General features: G+C 41.9%; 1 protein-coding gene across 7 annotated transcripts in view; it reads right to left on the reverse strand.

Moving 5' to 3' along the window:
* The window catches only part of NCOA6 (nuclear receptor coactivator 6), a 121,561-nt gene that overhangs the window by 58,697 nt on the left and 43,030 nt on the right, over positions 1-19,834 (reverse strand). For all 7 annotated transcript variants that reach the window (XR_004052563.1, XR_004052564.1, XM_030914161.1 and 4 more), the window contains exons 3-4: positions 12,509-12,792; positions 6,969-7,124 (exon numbers count right to left, since the gene is read on the reverse strand). Coding sequence is in view for 5 of the 7 variants with exons in the window: in XM_030914161.1 (XP_030770021.1) it covers positions 6,969-7,124; positions 12,509-12,743 (391 nt within the window). In the remaining 2 variants the exon portion in view is untranslated. The remainder of the gene's footprint in view (positions 1-6,968; positions 7,125-12,508; positions 12,793-19,834) is intronic.

Below are 19,834 nucleotides of genomic sequence, written 5' to 3' on the forward strand. Positions count from 1 at the left end.
GCTAAAGGTTGCACTCACCCGAGTCCTTCTATACTAGGGTTCAGATTCATAGGGTCAGATGGCAAAGTAGAAAGTTAATGAGATACGGCAGTTTCCTCTGTCCTGTCACTGATCTAGGTCAGCTTTCCTTTTCTTTTTTTTTTTTTTTTCTGAGATGGAGTCTCACTCTGTCGCCAGGCTGGAGTGCAGTGGTGTGATCTTGGCTCACTGCAGTCTCCACCTTCCAAGGTCAAAAGATTCTCCTGCCTCAGCCTCCCGAGTAGCTGGGATTACAGGCACATGCCAACACACCCAGCTAATTTTTGTATTTTTAGTAGAGACGGGGTTTTACCATGTTTACCAGGATGGTCTCAATCTCCTGACCTTGTGATCTGCCCGAAGTGCTGGGATTATAGATGTGAGCCACTATGCCTTGGCCTAGGTCAGCTTTCTATGTCTATTTTAACCAGGGAGGTTCACTGGTCACAGGGAACAAACATCCTACCAAAAAGGAAGCAATCACTGGGAGTTACCAGATGCTCTGCCTTGCCTCTAGAAATCAGGCGTAAAAGAGAAAGAGAATACAGGTCATGAGGGTTTCCACCAAAGGAAGGGAACTATTAATATACAAAATTTGTTAAGACATTCTAAGTAGAAAGAAAATTGTTCTGGAAAAGGACATCAGTTTGTATCATTCCTCTGCTTAAAACAGGTCCATTGCTTCTCACTATTTTAGAAATAAAGACCAAACTTTTTTTTTTTGAGTCAGAGTCTCACCCTGTTGCCTGGGCTGGAGTGCAATGGCACAATCTCAGCTCACTGCAACTTCCGCCTCCGGGTTCAAGTGATTCTCCTGCCTCAGCTTCTCAAGTAGCTGGGATTACAGGTACTTGCCATCATGCCCGGCTAACTTTTGTACTTTTAGTAGAGACAGGGTTTCACTATGTTGGCCAGACTGGTCTCGAACTCCTGACCTCAGGCAATCTGCCCATCTCAGCCTCACAAAGTGCTGGGATTACAGGCATGAGCCACTGTGCCCGGCCAGGCCAAACTTCTTAACAGTCTACACAAGGGCTCAAATTATCTACCTAGCCAAGTGCTGTTCAACACAAATATAATATGAGCCACAGATACAATTTAAAATTTTCTAGAAGCCACAGTAAGAAACAGATTTAATTAATTATCATTTATTTGACTTAATACATCCAATGTATTGTTATTTCAACATGTAACTAATGCAAAAATTATTGTTATTTTTTGAGACAGGGTCTCACTCTGTTGCCCAGGCTGGAGTGCAGTGATGAGATAACATCTCACTGCAGCACTGACCTACTGGGCTTAAGCGATCCTCCCACATCAGCTTCCCAAGTAGCTGGGACTACAGGAGTATGCCAACATGCCTGGCTACTTTTTTTCAGTTTTAAATTTTTTGTAGAGACAGGGTGGGTGTCACTATATTGCCCAGGCTGGTCTTAAACTCCTAAGCTCAAGCAATCCTCCTGGCCTCAGCCTTCCAAAGTGCTGGGATTATAGGTGTGAGCCACTGAGCCTGGCCAACATAAGAATTATTGAGATACTTTACATTCTTTTGGGGGATACCAAATCTTCAAAATGTAATATGTATTTTATACTTACAGTGCATGTCAGTTTTAACTAGCCACATTTTCAGTGCTCAAAAGCAACAGTCAGTCAGTCTGTGGCTACCAATACTGGACTGCCCATATTCAGCCCTGTCTACCTCCTTAACCTCATCTCATGCTATTTTTCTCCTTCAATAACAAGGATTCAGCCCCAGTGTTTCTTTTTAGTTTCTTAGGCACACAAGGCTGCTTCTTACCCCAAGGCCTTTGCTCATGTGGTTTCCTCTGCCTAGAACAGTTCTTTGCACTCTTCGCATAGCTAGCTTCTCAATTTTCACGTAATCTTAAGTGTCACATGCCCAAAAAGGCCTCTACCAACCATCTTATCCAAGGTTAGGTAACTTTTATCAGAACATCTTGTTATTTCTGCAGAGCACATTCCACGTAATCATTCACTCACTCATTTTCTTGCTTGCCTCCCCCATCACTATACAGGGGTAATCACAAGTCTGTCCTTATTCCTTTACATCTGTTGTTCCAGCATAATTAATAGCATTCTCTTTCACTTTCAGAAGTGTCCTAATTTAGGCTGGGCATGGTGATCACGTTTGTTAATCCCAGCACTTTGGGAGGCCAAGGTGGGAGGATTGCTTCAGACCAGGAGTTCAAGACAAGCGACATGGTGAGATCCCATCTCTATGAAAAATTAATCAGGTCCATGGTGGCATGCACCTGTGGTCCTAGCTACTCAGGAGGCTGAGATGGGAGGATCACTTGAGCCCAGGAGGCTGAGGCTACAGTGAGTTGTGTTTGTACCACTGCACTCCAACCCAGGCAACACAGTGAGACTTTGTCTCAAAAAAAAAGAAAGAAAAGTGTCCTAATTTAATGATAAATTATATGACCATCTATAATATATCCTTTATACATAAAATAGTGCCTGGTACATGGCAGGTGCTCATTAGCTATTTTTTAAATATAAACAGTCATCTTATTATAACCTCACAAAGGATTATAGGCACTTTTCTATATGACAAATTAATTTCTGGAAAACCTCACGTTTATCAAATCTCATACTGACAATAAGAGGGTTAGGGCAAACTGAAAACCTATGAGACTTTGTAACCAGAGCTCTAATAAAAGCAGTAACTGGTGGAGGCAAAATACCAGAAAAAATGCAGTGGAAATGCCTGGTTAAAGGTGCTGAGATAACGCAGATGTAATGGAGCTCTAAGCCAGTGGGGCTGCCATTAAGGTGGACACAGGAAGAAATGCAACCTGTCATGAGCTGAGAGCCACGCAAGGCTGGGGGACGCACATCAGGAAGGCAAACGAATGCACACTCTCATCCTTAATTTTAATAGAGCTGAAAAGACTCCCACACATGCAACAGCTGAGTGAAAAGCTTTTTCTTGTTGATAATTATAATTCTGTTTCTACTATTCCAGCTCCTCTTACCTAAGAAAAAAAATCACATCTTAATAAACAGAATTTCCACATTATACTGCTATTATTCCCCTATTTGCCAACTGCATATATGTCAATTCATGTCAAAGAGAACACTACTGGCTCCCAAACTTGCCAATTAGTGGTCCACAAACTACGTCCTGTGGGCCAAATGCAGCCCACTGCATGTTTATTTAAATAAAGTGTTGCCGGGCGCGGTGGCTCAAGCCTGTAATCCCAGCACTTTGGGAGGCCGAGACGGGCGGATCACGAGGTCAGGAGATCGAGACCATCCTGGTTAACATGGTGAAACCCCGTCTCTACTAAAAAATCAAAAAACTGGCCGGGCGCGGTGGCTCAAACCTGTAATCCCAGCACTTTGGGAGGCCGAGACGGGTGGATCACGAGGTCAGGAGATCGAGACCATCCTGGCTAACACGGTGAAACCCCATCTCTACTAAAAATACAAAAAAAACTAGCCGGGCGAGGTGGCGGGCACCTGTAGTCCCAGCTACTCGGGAGGCTGAGGCAGGAGAATGGTGTAAACCCGGGAGGTGGAGCTTGCAGTGAGCTGAGATCTGGCCACTGCACTCTAGCCCGGGCAACAGAGCAAGACTCCGTCTCAAAAAATAAAAAAATAAAAAATACAAAAAATACAAAAAACTAGCCGGGCGAGGTGGCGGGCGCCTGTAGTCCCAGCTACCTGGAAGGCTGAGGCAGGAGAATGGCGTAAACCCGGAAGGTGGAGCTTGCAGTGAGCTGAGATCCGGCCACTGCACTCCAGCCTGGGCGACAGAGTCAGACTCTGTCTCAAAAAAAAAAAAAAAAAAAAAGTGTTGTTGAAATCCTGCCATGTTTACTTGTTTACATATTGCCTATGGCTGTTTTTGCCCTACAAGACAGAGCTGAGTACTTGTTGAGTTGAGATCTCATGGCCTGAAAAGCCAAAAATATTTATTCTTGGCCCTTTATAGAAAAAGTTAGCAGACTACCGCTTTAGATCCCCACGAATTTACAGAGGGGGCACAAAATGTCCTCAAAAAAGATGTTTCCCCAACTCTCTGGCCAAAACTTAAAAAAGGAAGGGTACAGGGAGTATTAGTCAACAGAGAATGGACTCTTTCGAGAACAACCTGTCCCTCAAGCCTTGCAACAGACATGATAGTGGCAACATACCTTCATTCCTTCTTTTTGTTTTTTTGAGACAAAATTTCGCTCTTGTCGCCCGGGCTGAAGTACAGTGGCATGATGTCGGTTCACCATAACCTCTGCCTCCTGCGTTCAAGCAATTCTCCTGCCTTAGCCTCCCGAGTAGCTGGGACCACAGGCATGCACCACCATGCTGGACTAATTTTTATATTTTTAGTAGAGACGGGGTCTCACCACATTGGCCAGGCTGTTCTCAAACTCCTGCCCTCAAGTGATCCATCCACCTCGGCCTCTCAAAGTATTGGGATTACAGGCGTGAGCCACCATGGCTGGCCAACATTCCTTCTTACAATTTACAAAATCAGTAGCCCAGTTCCACAAAAGCAATAGCTGCTGCCATCACTTTCACTCCTGCCTGAATTCCCAGGATTGTAAGAACAGAAATCATCTGGGACACACATGTAGCCTAAAAGTTAAAGAACTCTTTCTGTATTGTGATAATCATTGTCATATGTGAATTTCATAATTTCTTAAAATATGTAATCTATTTGCTTCCTTGCTAGTACTCATGTTTGAATTTATGGCTATAATATTAAAGGAGAACCAGCATTTTATCCTTTTAGGAAGTAGGTCTGCTTAAGAGATAAAACTGGTACTTCTTTCTCCAGTGAAAAACACTATCAATTAAGGTTTTGAAGTCTTTAAATAGGAACAGAGACCATAAAACATGTGGGGTTTTAAAGAAACCACTTATGTGTCCCTTAAAGTATAAACAGCCCACATATTGTTATTTTATCCAATAGTTGTTCGACTTCCACTCTTCCTAATAGTTCATCCTACAGATTGCTGTGAATTAACTGTACTTTTCTGGATCCTTTTAGATAGTTCCACATTTTTCAAATTAAAGTGGTTATTGTTTAAGCCACCATCCCCTCATTTATCAAGTGGTGAAATTTATCCCATTTCTCAATCTACATATAACCCTTTCTAAATAATCTGTTTGTTGGTATTTCCCCTTTGAGGGCACAGCAACCTACAATGCTAGACTGCATAAAATGTGTCTCACTCCTATAAACAAAATGATGACCTCGGCTGCTGAGGTTTCACGGAGCATTTAGGTTCTACATAAGCACAGGGACATGAGGACCTGGCCCACTGTAGAAAGGAAAGTTGGAATTGCTGGTTGTCACCTGGTTGTATCAACACAGGAGGGGAAGAGGTGGGTCTAGTTCACTGAGCTTCCAAAGAGCTCTCCCACACATGGTAGGTACTTGTATCTCTCACAGGTTTGTCTTCCTTACTAAAGTCATAAGCTCTTCCAAGTTTATAACAGTAAGGACAGTATTTATCACTGTATTCCAAATGCTAAAGCTTATAGTCTATGGGGGATAGAACAACAATCAATAATTGCTCTAATGAAAGTGTGAGATAAATGATCTGAGGGGGAGAAACAAACTTTTGTGAGAGCACATAGCAAAGGACTCTGACTTGCCAAAGGAGTTCAAAGAATATATCCTCAAGATTTAAGCTGATACTTGAAGGCTGAGCAGGGATGAACTAGGGGAAGGGGGGCTGGTAGGGGATAGTATTTCATTCAGAGAAGACATCAATACAAAGGACCTGTGGCAGCAGGAAGAGAAAGTTGAGAAGCTGGAACACAGGGGGCAAGGGAGGAGAGTTATACAAGATAAGGCTGGATGAAGAAGGTAGAGGTGAGACCATGCAAGGCCTGAGGTCATGGTAAGCAGTTTGGTCTTCATTCTTTGAATAATACCAAGAGATAGTAGGATTTTAATCTAGGGGTATAGGGGTGTAGGGGTATAGGGATGTGTGTGTGTCTGTGTGTGTGTGTGCGTGCACTCATCCACTTTTCATTTTGAAAAAGATCATTCTGGTAAAAATATTGAAAATGAACACTGTGGGCCGGCATGATGGCTCACGCCTGTAATCCCAGCACTTTGGGAGGCCGAAGAGGGTAGATCAACTGAGGTCAGAAGTTTGAGACCAGCCTGGCCAAGACGGTGAAACCTCGTCTCTACTAAAAGCACAAAAATTAGCTGGGCATGGTGGTACGTGCCTGTAATCCCAGCTACTCGGGAGGCTGAGGCAGGAGAATCACTTGAACCTGGGAGGTGGAGGTTGCAGTGAGCTGAGATCACGCCACTATACTCCATCTTGGGCAACAGAGCGAGACTCTGCCTCAAAAAAAAAAAAAAAAAAAGAAAGAAAAGAAAAGAAAATGAACGCTGCTACAAAAGGAAAGGACTGTTGAAGGCTTCGTAATCTGTTAGACGCATAAAGAAAATACTAAACTTTATTTGGTAGAAGGAAGGAAGCAAATTAAATTATATGTTAAGCTGGGTACAGTGGTACAGGTATAGTCCCAGCTACTCAGGAGGCTGAGATGGGAGGATCATCTGAGGCCAAGAGTTTGAGTCCAGCCTGGGCAACACAGAAAGACACCATCTCTAAAAACAAAAACAATAACAAAGAAAACCACACAACTAAATAAATAAGACAAATCAAATCCTGGTCAGGATGCCAGTAAAATCAAAGTCTGAAAGATTGATGGTCAAAATTAGCCAAAGGAATGGAAACCAAGACTACAGATGTAAAGACCATCAGGACCCAGCAATAACCTCAGTCAGTCCCTCTTCATCCTAAGGTGCTGCAAAGCAAAGTATAAGTTACATGAGTTGCTTGGCATTCTAAAACACAAGAGCAGAGGAACAGACAAAGCAGCATAGAAAATCATGCTATATTCTACTACTGTAATGATTCTGGTCTAGATGGGCACATGGCAAAGTAAAAGACCTTCAATCTGAACGGAGAGAATCCCTAAATCCCGAAGCTGCTGGTTGTTGCTCTGAGCAAGGATCCGTAGCCGCTCCGCTGCTTCCCGGGGGATGTTGAATGTCACACGCACGCTGTTCCAGGGCTCCACCTTCTGTACTTTTAGCTTGCTGGACTCTTGATTGTGAAAGAAAAAGAATTTTATTAGTAATCTTTTAGCCACCAGAGGAGATGGAATTAAAAACAAACCAAAAGAGCAAAAGAATAAGGTGAAGCACCAGCTTGGAATAGCTAACAGAGCATGCTTTGGAGCTACACACTCAAATCTAATTCTAGCTTTGCCACTTAGCACCTGGGTGACCATGAATGAGCTATTTAACCTTTCTGAAACTTATCTTTTTCTTTTCTAAAACTATGAAAAAACTACTTCATGAGATTTTGAGTACAAATTAGATAATACATGCAGAAAACCTAGCATAGTACCTGGCACACCACAGGCAATGAATAAACGGAAAGCAGTAAGATGGAGAAAGGACCATAAAAAAGAAGAGAGAGGTTAAGTTTAAATTAATAGAACAGGCTCATGACTATAATCCCAGCACTTTGGGAGGCCGAGGCGGGTGGATCACAAGGTCAGGAGTTCACGACTAGCCTGGCCAACATAACGAAACCCCGTCTCTACTAAAAACATAAAAATTTGCTGGGCATGGTGGCACGCACCTGTAGTCCCAGCTACTTGGGAGGCAGAGACAGGAGAATTGCTTGAACCCGGAAGGTGGAGGTTGTGGTGAGCCTAGATTGTGCCACTGCACTCCAGCCTGGGCAACAAAGTGAGACTCCATCTCAAAAAAAAAAAAAAGGCAAAGAACAGTTCTCCAGAAAAGATACACAAATGGCCAATAAGCACATGAAAAGATGCTTGACATAACTAATCATTAGAGAAATGCAAATCAAAATAAGATACCACCTCACAACCATTACCATACTATCAAAACCACAGAAAATAAACGTTGGTGAAGATATGGAGAAATAGAATCCGCGGGGCATGGTGGCTCACACCTATAATCCCAGCATTTTGGGAGGCTGAGGCTGGTGAATCACTTGAGTTCGATCAGTCAGGAGTTTGAGATCAGCCTGGCCAACATAGCAAAACCCCGTCTCTACTAAAAATACAAAAATTAGCCAGGCATGGTGGTGCACACCTGAGGTCCCAGCTACTCAGGAGGCTGAGGCAGAAGAATCACTTGAATGCAGGAAGCAGAGGTTGCTATGAACCAAGATTGTGCTACTGCACTCCAGCCTGGGCAACAGAACAAGACTCCATCTCAAAAAAAAAAAAGAAACTGGAACCCTTGTGCACTGTCAGTGGGAATGTAAAAGGATACAAGCTGCTGTGGAAAACGACAGTTTCTCAAAAAAAATTTTTTAAAAAGTACCACAAGATGTAGCAATTCTACTTCAGAGTACACACTCAAATGAACTGAAAGCAGAGTCCCAGAGAGATATTTGTACACCATATTCATAGCAGCATTACTCACAATAGCTAAGATGTAGAAGCAACCCAATGTCTACTGACAGATGAATGAATCAGTAAAATATGGTATATATATACAATGGAATATTATTATTATTATTTGAGACGGAATCTTGCTCTGTCACCAGGCTGGAGTGCAGTGGCATGATCTTGGCTCACTGCAACCTCTGCCTCCTGGGTTCGAGTGATTCTTCTGCCTCACCATCCTGAGCTGGGACAACAGGTGTACACCACCACGCCCAGCTAATTTTTGTATTTTTAGTAGAGACAGGGTTTCACCATGTTGGCCAGGGTGGTCTTGATCTCCTGACCTCATGATTGCCTGCCTCGGCCTCCTGAAGTGCTGGGATTACAGGTGTAAGCCACTGCACCCGGCCACAATGGAATATTATTAAGCCTTCAAAAGGAAGGAAATCCTGTCACATGGTGCAACATCAATGGACTTTGAGCATCTTACGCTAAGTAAAATAAGCCAGTCACAAAAAAGCAAAATTCCACTTATATGAAGGAAGTAGTCAAAAATCATAGAAACAGATAGTAGAATGGTGGTTTCCAGGGGCTAGGAGCAAGGAGGAAATGGGGGGTTGTTATTTAATGGTTAGAGATGTTCAATATATTTTTTTTTTTGAGACAAGAGTCTCACTCTGTCACCAGGCTGGAGCGCAGTAACGCGATATCGGCTCACTGCAACCTCCACCTCCCGCGTTCAAGTAATTCTCCTGCCTCAGCCTCCCGAGTAGCTGGGACTATAGGCGCCCGCCACCATGCCCGGCTAATTTTTGTATTTTTAGTAGAGACGGGATTTCATCATGTTGGTCAGGATGGCCTCAATCTCTTGACCTCGTGATCCACCTGCCTCAGCCTCCCAAAGTGCTGGAATTACAGGCGTGAGCCACCACGCCTGGCCAGAGATGTTTAATTTTACAGGATGAAAAGAGTTAGGGTGACACATGGTGCTGATGGTTGCACAACATTATGAGTATATTTAATTTCCACTAAACTGTATGCTTAATAATGGTTAACCTGGTAAATTTTATGTGTATTATACAATAAAAAAGACTTTTTAAAAAAGTTAAGTAATTGAGGAGGTACTATTAAGTGTAGTTACATTTTACAGGTTGGAAAGCAAATCCCAGGCACAGTTAGCTGATAAAAAAGTTATTTGGCTGGGTGCAGTGGCGCATGCCCGTAATCTCCGCACTTTGGGAGGCCAAGGTGGGCAGATCACTTGAGCTCAGGAGTTTGAGACCACCCTGGGCAACATAGTGAGAACTCATCTCTACAAAAAATAAACAGAAAATTAGCCAGCTGCAGCGGCATGCGCCTGTAGTCCCAGCTACTTGTGAAGCTGAGGTGGGAGAATTGCTTGAGCCTGGGAGGTCAAGGCTACAGTGAGCTGAGATCATGCCACTGCATTCCAGCCTGGGTGATGGGGTGAGACACTGCCTCAAAAAAGAAACAAAAAACAAAAAAAGTTATTCAACAACCTCAGGCAAAACAATTTTCTCTTTTGTTATTAACTCAGCTAAACTGAATCTTCTGTATCCTTCATTCAGTTATACATTCTAATATTAAGATAATGGTCATTCAACACCTGTGAAAAGAAGGAAAAAAAGAGATAATGGTCATAGAGGAATATCTTTTCTCAAAATGAGAAATATCTATGGATAGAGGAAAGTGCCTACATGTTGCCTACAGCCCCTTCCAGCTCTTAAACCACTGTATATTGAATGTTAACTTTTCTAGACATGGAGTTCACTTGCTCTAATGTGGAAAAAAGAAGGGAAAACTTGCTAAAAGGAATGAGATAACACAATCACAGGAATTTAGAAAAGATTAGACAATATTTAGTCCAAGACTATTTTACAGGTGAGGAAACCAAGGCCCAGAAAGTGATCTGCTCAGAATCCTGTGGCTAGCTAGTAGCATCAGAGATGACATTAAAACCCAGCTCTGATTCTCAGGGCAATTTCCTTTCCATTACACGTAGGCCTCCAAACAACAAAAGGTAGGAAGTTTGGGGATCCTGGCCACCAATCATAGACACTGCAGGACTTCTTCCCACTCTGAAGTATACTGGAATCTTGTACATATTCTGCACAAACATCAAATTTGCTTATGGTATTAACACTTGTAATATGCTTGCAGAAAAATCCATATTCCTAATAGTTATATCTTATCAAAATCTTTTTGAACTTTCATATTTGAGATATTTGACTTAAAATTTTTTTGGACCAAGAATATAATCTGATAGCACCATAAATCTAGAGTTGGTTATTTATTTATTTTTATTTTTTTGAGACTCACTCTGTCACCCAGGCTGGAGTGCAGTGGTGTGATCTCAGCTCACTGTAACCTCTACCTTCTGGGTTCAAGTAATTCTCGTGCCTCAGCCTCCCGAGTAGCTGGGATTACAGGCACCTGCCAGCACATCTAGCTAATTTTTGTATTTTTAGTAGACAAGGTTTCACCATGTTGGCTGGGTGTGTCTCGAACTCCTGGCCTCAACTGATCTGCCCACCTTGACCTCCCAAAGTGCTGGGATTACAGGCGCGAACCACTGCGCCCACCTTTATTTATTATTTATTTTTTTAGACAGGGTCTCACTCTGTTGCCCAGGCTGGAGTGCAGGGGCACTATTAGAGCTCACTGCAGCCTTGACCTCCCTGGACTCAAGTGATCCTCCCACCCCAGCCTCTCGAGTAGCTGGGACTATAGGCACACACCAACATACCCAGCTAATTTTTGTATTTTCTGTAGAGATGAGGTCTCTCTATATTGTCCAGGCTGGTCTTGAACTCCTGGGTTCAAGTGATCCACCCAACTCAACCTTCCAAAGTGCTGGGATTACAGGCAAGAACTACTATGCCTGGCCTAGGTTTGGTTATTTATTTAAAAGCCATAAATAAATTGATTCAGCAATATATAAACAACAGAAAAATATAGTAATTAATAAAGAGCAATGAACAATTTCAGGCCCAGCTAGACCTTTATAATATATATTATAACTATGATTATGGTTACAATAATGTTGATAACTACATGAAAAATTCTTAATTGTATGCTAAAAATAACATATAACTATGAAGAATCTTATACAACACAGTAAAAAGCAGTTGAAAAAACAGCTTCCCTCCAGATAACAATCTCAAAGATAAAACCCCCAAGCCTAAAAAAAGCTAATTAACTTGATCAATTTAGGATTTGTGATTAAAGGAATAAATCTAGGCTTTTCACTGTGTCTGAACGGACTAGATAATTGTGCTAACTAGAATAGAGAACATCTAAATCAAGGTTCAAAACCACAAATGCCTGTAAGATCTGGACAGGTAATCTAAATGTGTGAAGAAGCTAGATGGGAACTGTGGTGAAGTGGGGTTGCTCTCAGTAGCAGCTGCTACTTAGTACCATCTGGGAAAGAGGGAGAACCCAATGTTATCAGATCTTCCTATTTTTAAAGATAAATGTAAAAATCTGGATTTTCATGCAATATATCTCAATTTTTAAAGCACTGGCAATGAAACTCAAACATTAAAAACAAACTAAATCTCAAACACTAATGTAGGCCAAATAACATATGGCTGCAGACTGGATCCAGCAAGCTGTCAGCTAGTGACTTCTGATATAAAAGTTAAGGGAATAAATTTAAAGTGCATTATAAGCAGACTCATGGAATAGTAAGTTTTCTAAGCTTTAAGGGTCCTTAAAGATTTCAATTTACAGATAAGGAAAATGAAGTTCAGAGAGTTAAAAATAAATAAATTTGGATATCGAGAATTACTTTTATCCACTACAGCAGATTATCCAACAATTTCCACGATAAGAAATACTTTATGTTCAGCTCTTCGATGTCACTTAAAAGAAAGAAAACATGTATATTTTAAAAATCCTAAAATTCTACCTTTGCACTTAAATTCAGCCTTTTGACCCAATTTAGCAAACTTGCTTTGTAAAACTCAAGACAGCCATGGAAGGGCAAACATTTCAAAAACAGTAACAGGAACAAAAAATAATTAAAGCAAATTACCCATGTGTAGCAAATTGGGCACATTTTTCAATATTGCATCTAATTTCCATTTGAAGTCTTTATCACCTATATTTCCTTTGAAGGCCACAAAAATTGTGGAATCCTCCAAAATACTATCACTTTTTGTGTCATCATCTTCTAGTCCGGAGTCAAAATCCATCTCTGAGTCTTCCATTGTTGATGAACACAAGGAAGTATAGATGTCTTCTAAGTTTGGAAGGTCATCCAAAACCATGGTGAATATTATTCCAGAAGCATGTGCCAAGTGGACAATAAGAAAACTTCTGAAAAGAGAAGATACAAAAGAGCATTACAATGCGTAGTTATGCATTCAACAGTGTATAATTTATAGTTCTATGAAAATTATAATTTATTTGACAATAAGGAAATACTATAATTAAGAAATTACAAAAAAGAAGATAAACTATTTTAATTATGATATTTTAAAACAATTAGTTCTTACAGTTATTACCAAAAATAAAAATACACCAGTCTTAAATTTAACATTCTTTTTATTATGTTATATGCTACTTTTTTATAAGCCTAGAATGTCAGGAGAAGGGAACAAAGGATCACAAGAAAACAAAACAAGCACATACTTTTTGGGAATTATAGGCCTTTGGTTGACCCCACAGAGCAAGGGGCTCCCCAAGACTCCCCCTACTTCTGTCCTGACAAAAGCTTAAAAGGAGCCAAGGTTTCTAAAGCCCTCTTCTTTCTCCAAACTACAAAGCACAACCAGACCTGACTAATAGCAACTGGATGATTACTTAAAATTCTGAAGTCTTTCATGAGCCATTTTAAACAACGTTTAAAGAGTTATTAACAGTGGAATGGCTGAAAATAATGATTCAGAAATAAACACTTAAAAATTCTTATATGAAAGGGCTGGGTGCAGTGGCTCACACCTGTAATCCCAGCACTCCGGGAGGCCAAGGTGGGCAGATCACTTGAAATCAGGAGTTTGAGACCAGCCTGGCCAACATAATGAAACCCTGTCTCTACTAAAATACAAAAATTAGCTGGGCGTGGTGGTGTGTGCTTGTATTCCCAGCTACTCGGGAGGCTAAGGCAGAGAATTGCTTGAATCCGGAAGGGCAGAGGTTGAAGGAGCCAAGGTCGTGTCACTGCACTCCAGCCTGGGCGACAGAGTGAGACTCCGTCTCAAAACACACACATACACAAACACACACACACACACACACACCAAACCAAAAAAGGGGTTGATAGACGTTTATGAAGATAAAGAACTGTGTTCTGGACAGAATTAAATTGCTTCCTAACTTTTAGATATAAAGAAGTTACATTTCCTGCTATTTTCAGGTATACTGCTTACCAAAAAGTACATGTAGATCACACAGTGTGGCCATTTCCTCTGTTAGCTTTGGGACTGAAGATCACATACTTAACCCAAAAGTAAATGAATGAACATTAATTTCCAGCATTTGTGGTAAGCAAAAATGGCATGGAAACCTAAGAACCTCCCACAAATGTTCTAATAAAATAATCCCTTATAATTTTAACTATAATACAACAATGATTGATTGACTGACTGAGACAGAGTCTCATTTTGGTGCCCAGGCTGCAGTGCGGTGGCACAATCTCGGCTCACTGCAACCTCCATCTCCCAGGTTCAAGCGATTCTCCTGCCTCAGCCTCCTGAGTAGCTGGGACTACAGGCAAGAACCATCACGCCTGGCTAATCTTTTGTAGTTTTAGTAGAGATGGGGTTTTGCCACGTTGCCCAGGCTGGTTTCGAACTTCTGAGCTCAGGCAAGCCACTCACCTTGGCCTCCCCAAGTGCTAGAATTACAGACGTGAGACACCGTGTCCAGCCTTTTATTTATTTACGGCACTTATTTATATTATTAAAATATTATAAATTATTACTTTATACTTGTAACTATAATTACACGTTTCTTTTAAAAAAAAGGATAAGAAAATTAATCCCCTAAAAAGCAACTATATTAGGTTGGTAGGATCATTGATAAATTTTATTTTCCTATTTTCCAAATATGCTGCAAATCATTAGGAAATACAAGACTGCTGTAATATGATTATATTCCTTGCATAAATGAAAAAAAGTAACTGAAAAACTGTTTAACCTTTTTTGTGAAATTTATTTTTTTGAGACAGGGTCTTACTCTGTTGCTGGAATGCAGTGGCACAAACATGGCTCACTGCAGCCTCAACCTCCTGGGCTCAAGTGATCCTCTCACCTCAGCTTCCCAAGCAGCTGGGATTACAGGCATGTACCACCATGCCCAGCTAATTTTTAAAATTTTTTTTTTTTTTTTTTTTTTTTTTTTTTTTTTTTTTTTTTTTTTTTTTTGAGACGGAGTCTCGCTCTGTCGCTCGGGCTGGAGTACAGTGGCCGGATCTCAGCTCACTGCAAGCTCCGCCTCCCGGGTTTACGCCATTCTCCTGCCTCAGCCTCCGGAGTAGCTGGGACTACAGGCGCCCGCCACCTCGCCCGGCTAGTTTTTTGTATTTTTTTTTAGTAGAGACGGGGTTTCACAGTGTTAGCCAGGATGGTCTCGATCTCCTGACCTCGTGATCCGCCCATCTCGGCCTCCCAAAGTGCTGGGATTACAGGCTTGAGCCACCGCGCCCGGCCAAAAATTTTTTATAGAGATTGCATCTTGCCATATTGCCCAGGCTGGTCTCAAACTCTTAGGTTCAGGTGATTCTCCCACCTTAGCCTCCCAAAGTGCTGGGATTATAGGCGTGAGCTACCATGTCCAGCCAATTTTTCTTTTTTAAATAGTGAGGCTGGTGGATGGCTTGAGGGCAGCAATTTAAGACTAACCAGGGCAACACAGTGAGACCCTGTCTCTACAAAAAATAAAAAAATTAACTGGGTGTGGTAGTGCATGCCTATAGCTCCAGCTACTCAGGAGGCTGAGGCGGGAGGATCCCTCAAACCCAGGAGTTTGAGGCAGCAGTGAGCTACAATAGTGCCACTGCATTCCAGTAAGGTTATAGCAAGATTTTTGTCTCTAAAAATAAAAATAAAATAGGCCGGGCGCGGTGGCTTATGCCTGTAATCCCAGCACTTTAGGAGGCTGAGGTGGGTGGATCACCTGAGGTCAGGAGTTCGAGACCAGCCTGGCTAACATGGTGAAACCCTGTCTTTACTGAAAATACAAAAATCAGCTGGGCGTGGTAGCAGGCACCTATAATCCTAGCTACTTGGGAGGCTGAGGCAGGAGAATCACTTGAACCCAGGAGGTGGAGGTTGCAGTGAGCCGAGATCGCACCACTGCACTCCAGCCTGGGGGACAAGAGCAAGACTTCGTCTCAAAAATAAATAAATAAATAAAATAAAATAATTGCTAGTGACTGAACTTCAACAGCAAAGGCTTTGCAAAAACCAACCTAAGCAACCTTTGGGGAAAAAATTCCTCTGTTATAAGTAAATATAGAAAAAATACTTCCAAATTTGAGCAGAGCACCTTGTGTTCTGGCAATTATATCCTTTTCCCGTACTATGACTGTTACAATGAAACTGATTTGGGTGGTTAAGAAACAACAGCAGGGTCAGTGGCTCATACCTGTATTCCTAGCTTGGGAGGCAGAGGCATGAGGCCTGCTTGAGCCTAGGAGTTCCAGACCAGGCTGGGTAACAGCGAGACCATGTCTCAATTTTTTTAAAAATTAAAAAAAACAAAAGAAACAACAGCAGTCAGAAAATCTCAAATTAATACCACTGCCCTTATTTAACTGCCATCTGCATTTTACAGATTTTTTTTTTTTTTTTTTTTTTTTTGAAGCAGAGTTTCACTCTTGTTGCCCAGGCTGGAGTGCAATGGCACGATCTCGGCTCACCGCAACCTCTGCCTCCCAGGTTCAAGCAATTCTCCTGCCTCAGCCTCCCTAGTAGCTGGGATTATAGGCATGTGCCACCATGCCCAGCTAATTTTGTATTTTTAGTAGAGGCGGGGTTTCTCCATGTTGGTCAGGCTGGTCTCGAACTCCCGACCTCAGGTGATCCACCTGCCTCGGCCTCCCAAAGTGCTGGGATTACAGGCGTGAGCCACTGCGCCCAGCCCATTTTACAGATTTTTAATAAACTTTAGAGGTAATTAAACACAACTAATAAAGATTTTTAGGGCTTAAAAGTTGCTGCTTAGCAGGAAAAATGATGACTGCCTACAAAGCTATAGCTATTTAGCAACTATTCCAAAGTTGGAACAACTGCAATAAAACAATTTAAAATCTAAGAAACATTTTCCAAAAGAATCTTTAACCAGAAAGGAGACTAACTAAAAAGCCTGGACTTTGATAAGTCTCCCTAAATAGGCCGTTGGTCATGACATGAGGACTGTGTATCTAGATCTGGAAAACTTTATGCTGGCAGATACAGGAACTGTCAGTTTAACAATACTATGGGCACTACACAGTACTTTATATCAGCTCACTGCAAGCTCCGCCTCCCAGGTTTACGCCATTCTCCTGCCTCAGCCTCCCAAGTAGCTGGGACTACAGGCGCCCGCCACCTCGCCCGGCTAGTTTTTTGTATTTTTTAGTAGAGATGGGGTTTCACCGTGTTAGCCAGGATGGTCTCGATCTCCTGACCTCGTGATCCACCCGTCTCGGCCTCCCAAAGTGCTGGGATTACAGGCGTGAGCCACCACGCCCGGCCAACAGTACTTTAAAAAAAAAAAAAAAAAAGAGAGAGAAATTGAAAGTCTATGAAATATTGCTGGCCTTCCCTCCAAAAAAATAATTTTTAAAGAAACTTCTTTGGTTGGTAGGCTATTTATTATTGCCTCAATTTCAGAACTTGTTAATTGGTATATTCAGAGATTCAGTTTCTCCCTGGTTCAGTCTTCCTGGTTCAGTTCAAAGTGTATGTGTCTAGGAATTTATCCATTTCTTCTAGATTTTCTAGTTTATGTACATAGAGGTGTTTATAGTATTTCTGTGGTATCAGTGGTGATAGCCCCCTTATCACTTCTGATTGTTTATTTAATTCTTCTTTCTTCTTTATTAGTCTTGCTAGTGGTCTATTATAGCTAGTGATCCATCAATTTTTTTTCCCCCTCCAAAAAACCAGCTTCTGGATTCACTGATTTTTTTTGAAGGGTTTTTCGTGTCTCTATCTCCTTCAGTTCAGCTCTAATCTTGGTTATTTCTTGATCTTTTGCTAGCTTTGGGGTTTATTTGCTGTTCATTTTCCAGTTCTTTTAGTTGAGATGTTAGATTGTTAACTTGAGATCTCTCTAGCTTTTTGATGTGGGCATTTAGTGCTATAAATTTCCCACTTAACACTGTTTAACACTATTCCAGAGATTCTGGTATGCTGTCTCTTTGTTCTCATTAGTTTCAAAAAACTTCCTGATTTCTGTCTTAATTTCATTATTTACCCAAAAGTCATTCAGGAGCAGGTTGTTCAATTTCCATTTAGTTGTGTGGTTATGAGTGAACTTCTTAATCTTGAGTTCTAATTTGATTGTGCTGTGATCTGAGAGACTGTTATGACTAAATAGGATTCCCTATTTAATAAATGGTGCTGGGAGAACTGGCTAGCCATATGCAGAAAATTGAAACTGGACCCCTTCCTTACACCATCCTTACAAAAATTAACTCAAAATGGATTAAAGACTAAAACGTAAAACCCAAAACTAAAAAATCTCAGAAGAAAATCTAGGCAGGCTGGGTGCGGTGGCTCAAGCCTGTAATCCCAGCACTTTGGGAGGCCGAGACGGGCGGATCACGAGGTCAGGAGATCGAGACCATCCTGGCTCACCCGGTGAAACCCCGTCTCTACTAAAAAATACAAAAAACTAGCCGGGCGAGGTGGCGGGTGCCTGTAGTCCCAGCTACTCGGGAGGCTGAGGCAGGAGAATGGCGTAAACCCAGGAGGCGGAGCTTGCAGTGAGCTGAGATCCGGCCACTGCACTCCAGCCTGGGCGACAGAGCGAGACTCCATCTCAAAAAAAAAAAAAAAAAAAGAAAATCTAGGCAATACCATTCAGGACATGAGCATGGGCAAAGATTTCATGACAAAAACGCCAAAAGCAATTGCAATAAAAAAATTGACAAATGGGATCTAATTAAAATAAAGAGCTTCTGCACAGCAAAAGAAACTATCATCAATCAGAATGAACAACCTACAGAATGGGACAAAATGTTTGCAATCTACCCATCTAACAAAGGTCCAATATCCAGAGTCCACAAGAAACTTAAACAAATTTATCAGAAAAACAACCCCATTAAAAAGTGTGCTTTCACGTCTCTCCTGCCTCCACTCTTATCCTCCTCCAATCTGTCTCCAGGCAGCACCCAGAGGGATCTTTTTAAAACACAAAATAGGCCAGGTGTGGTGGTTCGGGCCTGTAATTCCAGCACTTTGGGAGGCTGAAGTTGGAGGATATTTTGAGACCACTCCTGCCCGTCTCTACAAAAAAAAATTTTTTTTAATTAATCAGGTGTGGTGATGCACACCTGTAGTCCCAGCTACTCGGGAGGCTAGGGTGGCAGAACTGCTTGAGCCTGGGAGGTCAAGGTTACAGTGAGCTGTGATTGTGCCACTACACTCCAGCCTGGGTAAGAGAGCAAGATCCCGCTCTTAAAAAAAAAATTAAAAGAGCAAGATCTATTTTAGAGATAGCCTAACAGGCCTAGGAAACAAGTTATTGAGGAAAAACCTCAAAACAAACTTTGCCATTTACAAATTAACCTGTATTTGATGCAGGATAGGCAAGCCCCCAAAGTGGGGTTTAGCCTTCAAGCGTTCTTGGCTTCACTCAGGAAAGAACTTAAGGGTGAGCCAGGGTAGGGTAGAAGAAAACAGCTCTATTGAAGCTGCAGTGTTACAACTCTGTGACTGCTCCTGCAGAGGCAGGACTACCCCACAGGCAGTGTGCTGAGACTAGCAGCTCAGGGCAGTTTTGCAGTTATATTTACACCAAATTTTTTTTTTTTTTTTAGATGGAGTCTCGCTCTGTTACCTAGGCTGAAGTGCAGTGGTGTGATCTCAGGTCACTGCAACCTCCGCCTTCCAGGTTCAAGCAATTTTCCTGCCTCAGCTTCCCAATTAGCTGAGACTACAGGCGGACGCCACCACGTTTGACTAATTTTTTGCATTTTGATAGAGACAAAGAGTTTCACCGTGTTGCCCAAGCTGGTCTCAAACTCCTGAGCTTAAGCAATCCGCCCACCTCGGCTTCCTACTGTACTCGGCCAGGAGTTATATTTATATCTACTTTCATGTATTTATTTATTTTAATTTTTTTGAGATGGAGTCGGGTTCTGTCTCGCCCAGGTTGGAGTGCAGTGACACATTTTAGTAGAGATGGGGTTTCACAGTGTTGCCCAGGC

This window comes from Rhinopithecus roxellana, chromosome 13 (genome assembly GCF_007565055.1).
Source record: "Rhinopithecus roxellana isolate Shanxi Qingling chromosome 13, ASM756505v1, whole genome shotgun sequence".
Lineage (NCBI taxonomy): Eukaryota > Metazoa > Chordata > Mammalia > Primates > Cercopithecidae > Rhinopithecus > Rhinopithecus roxellana.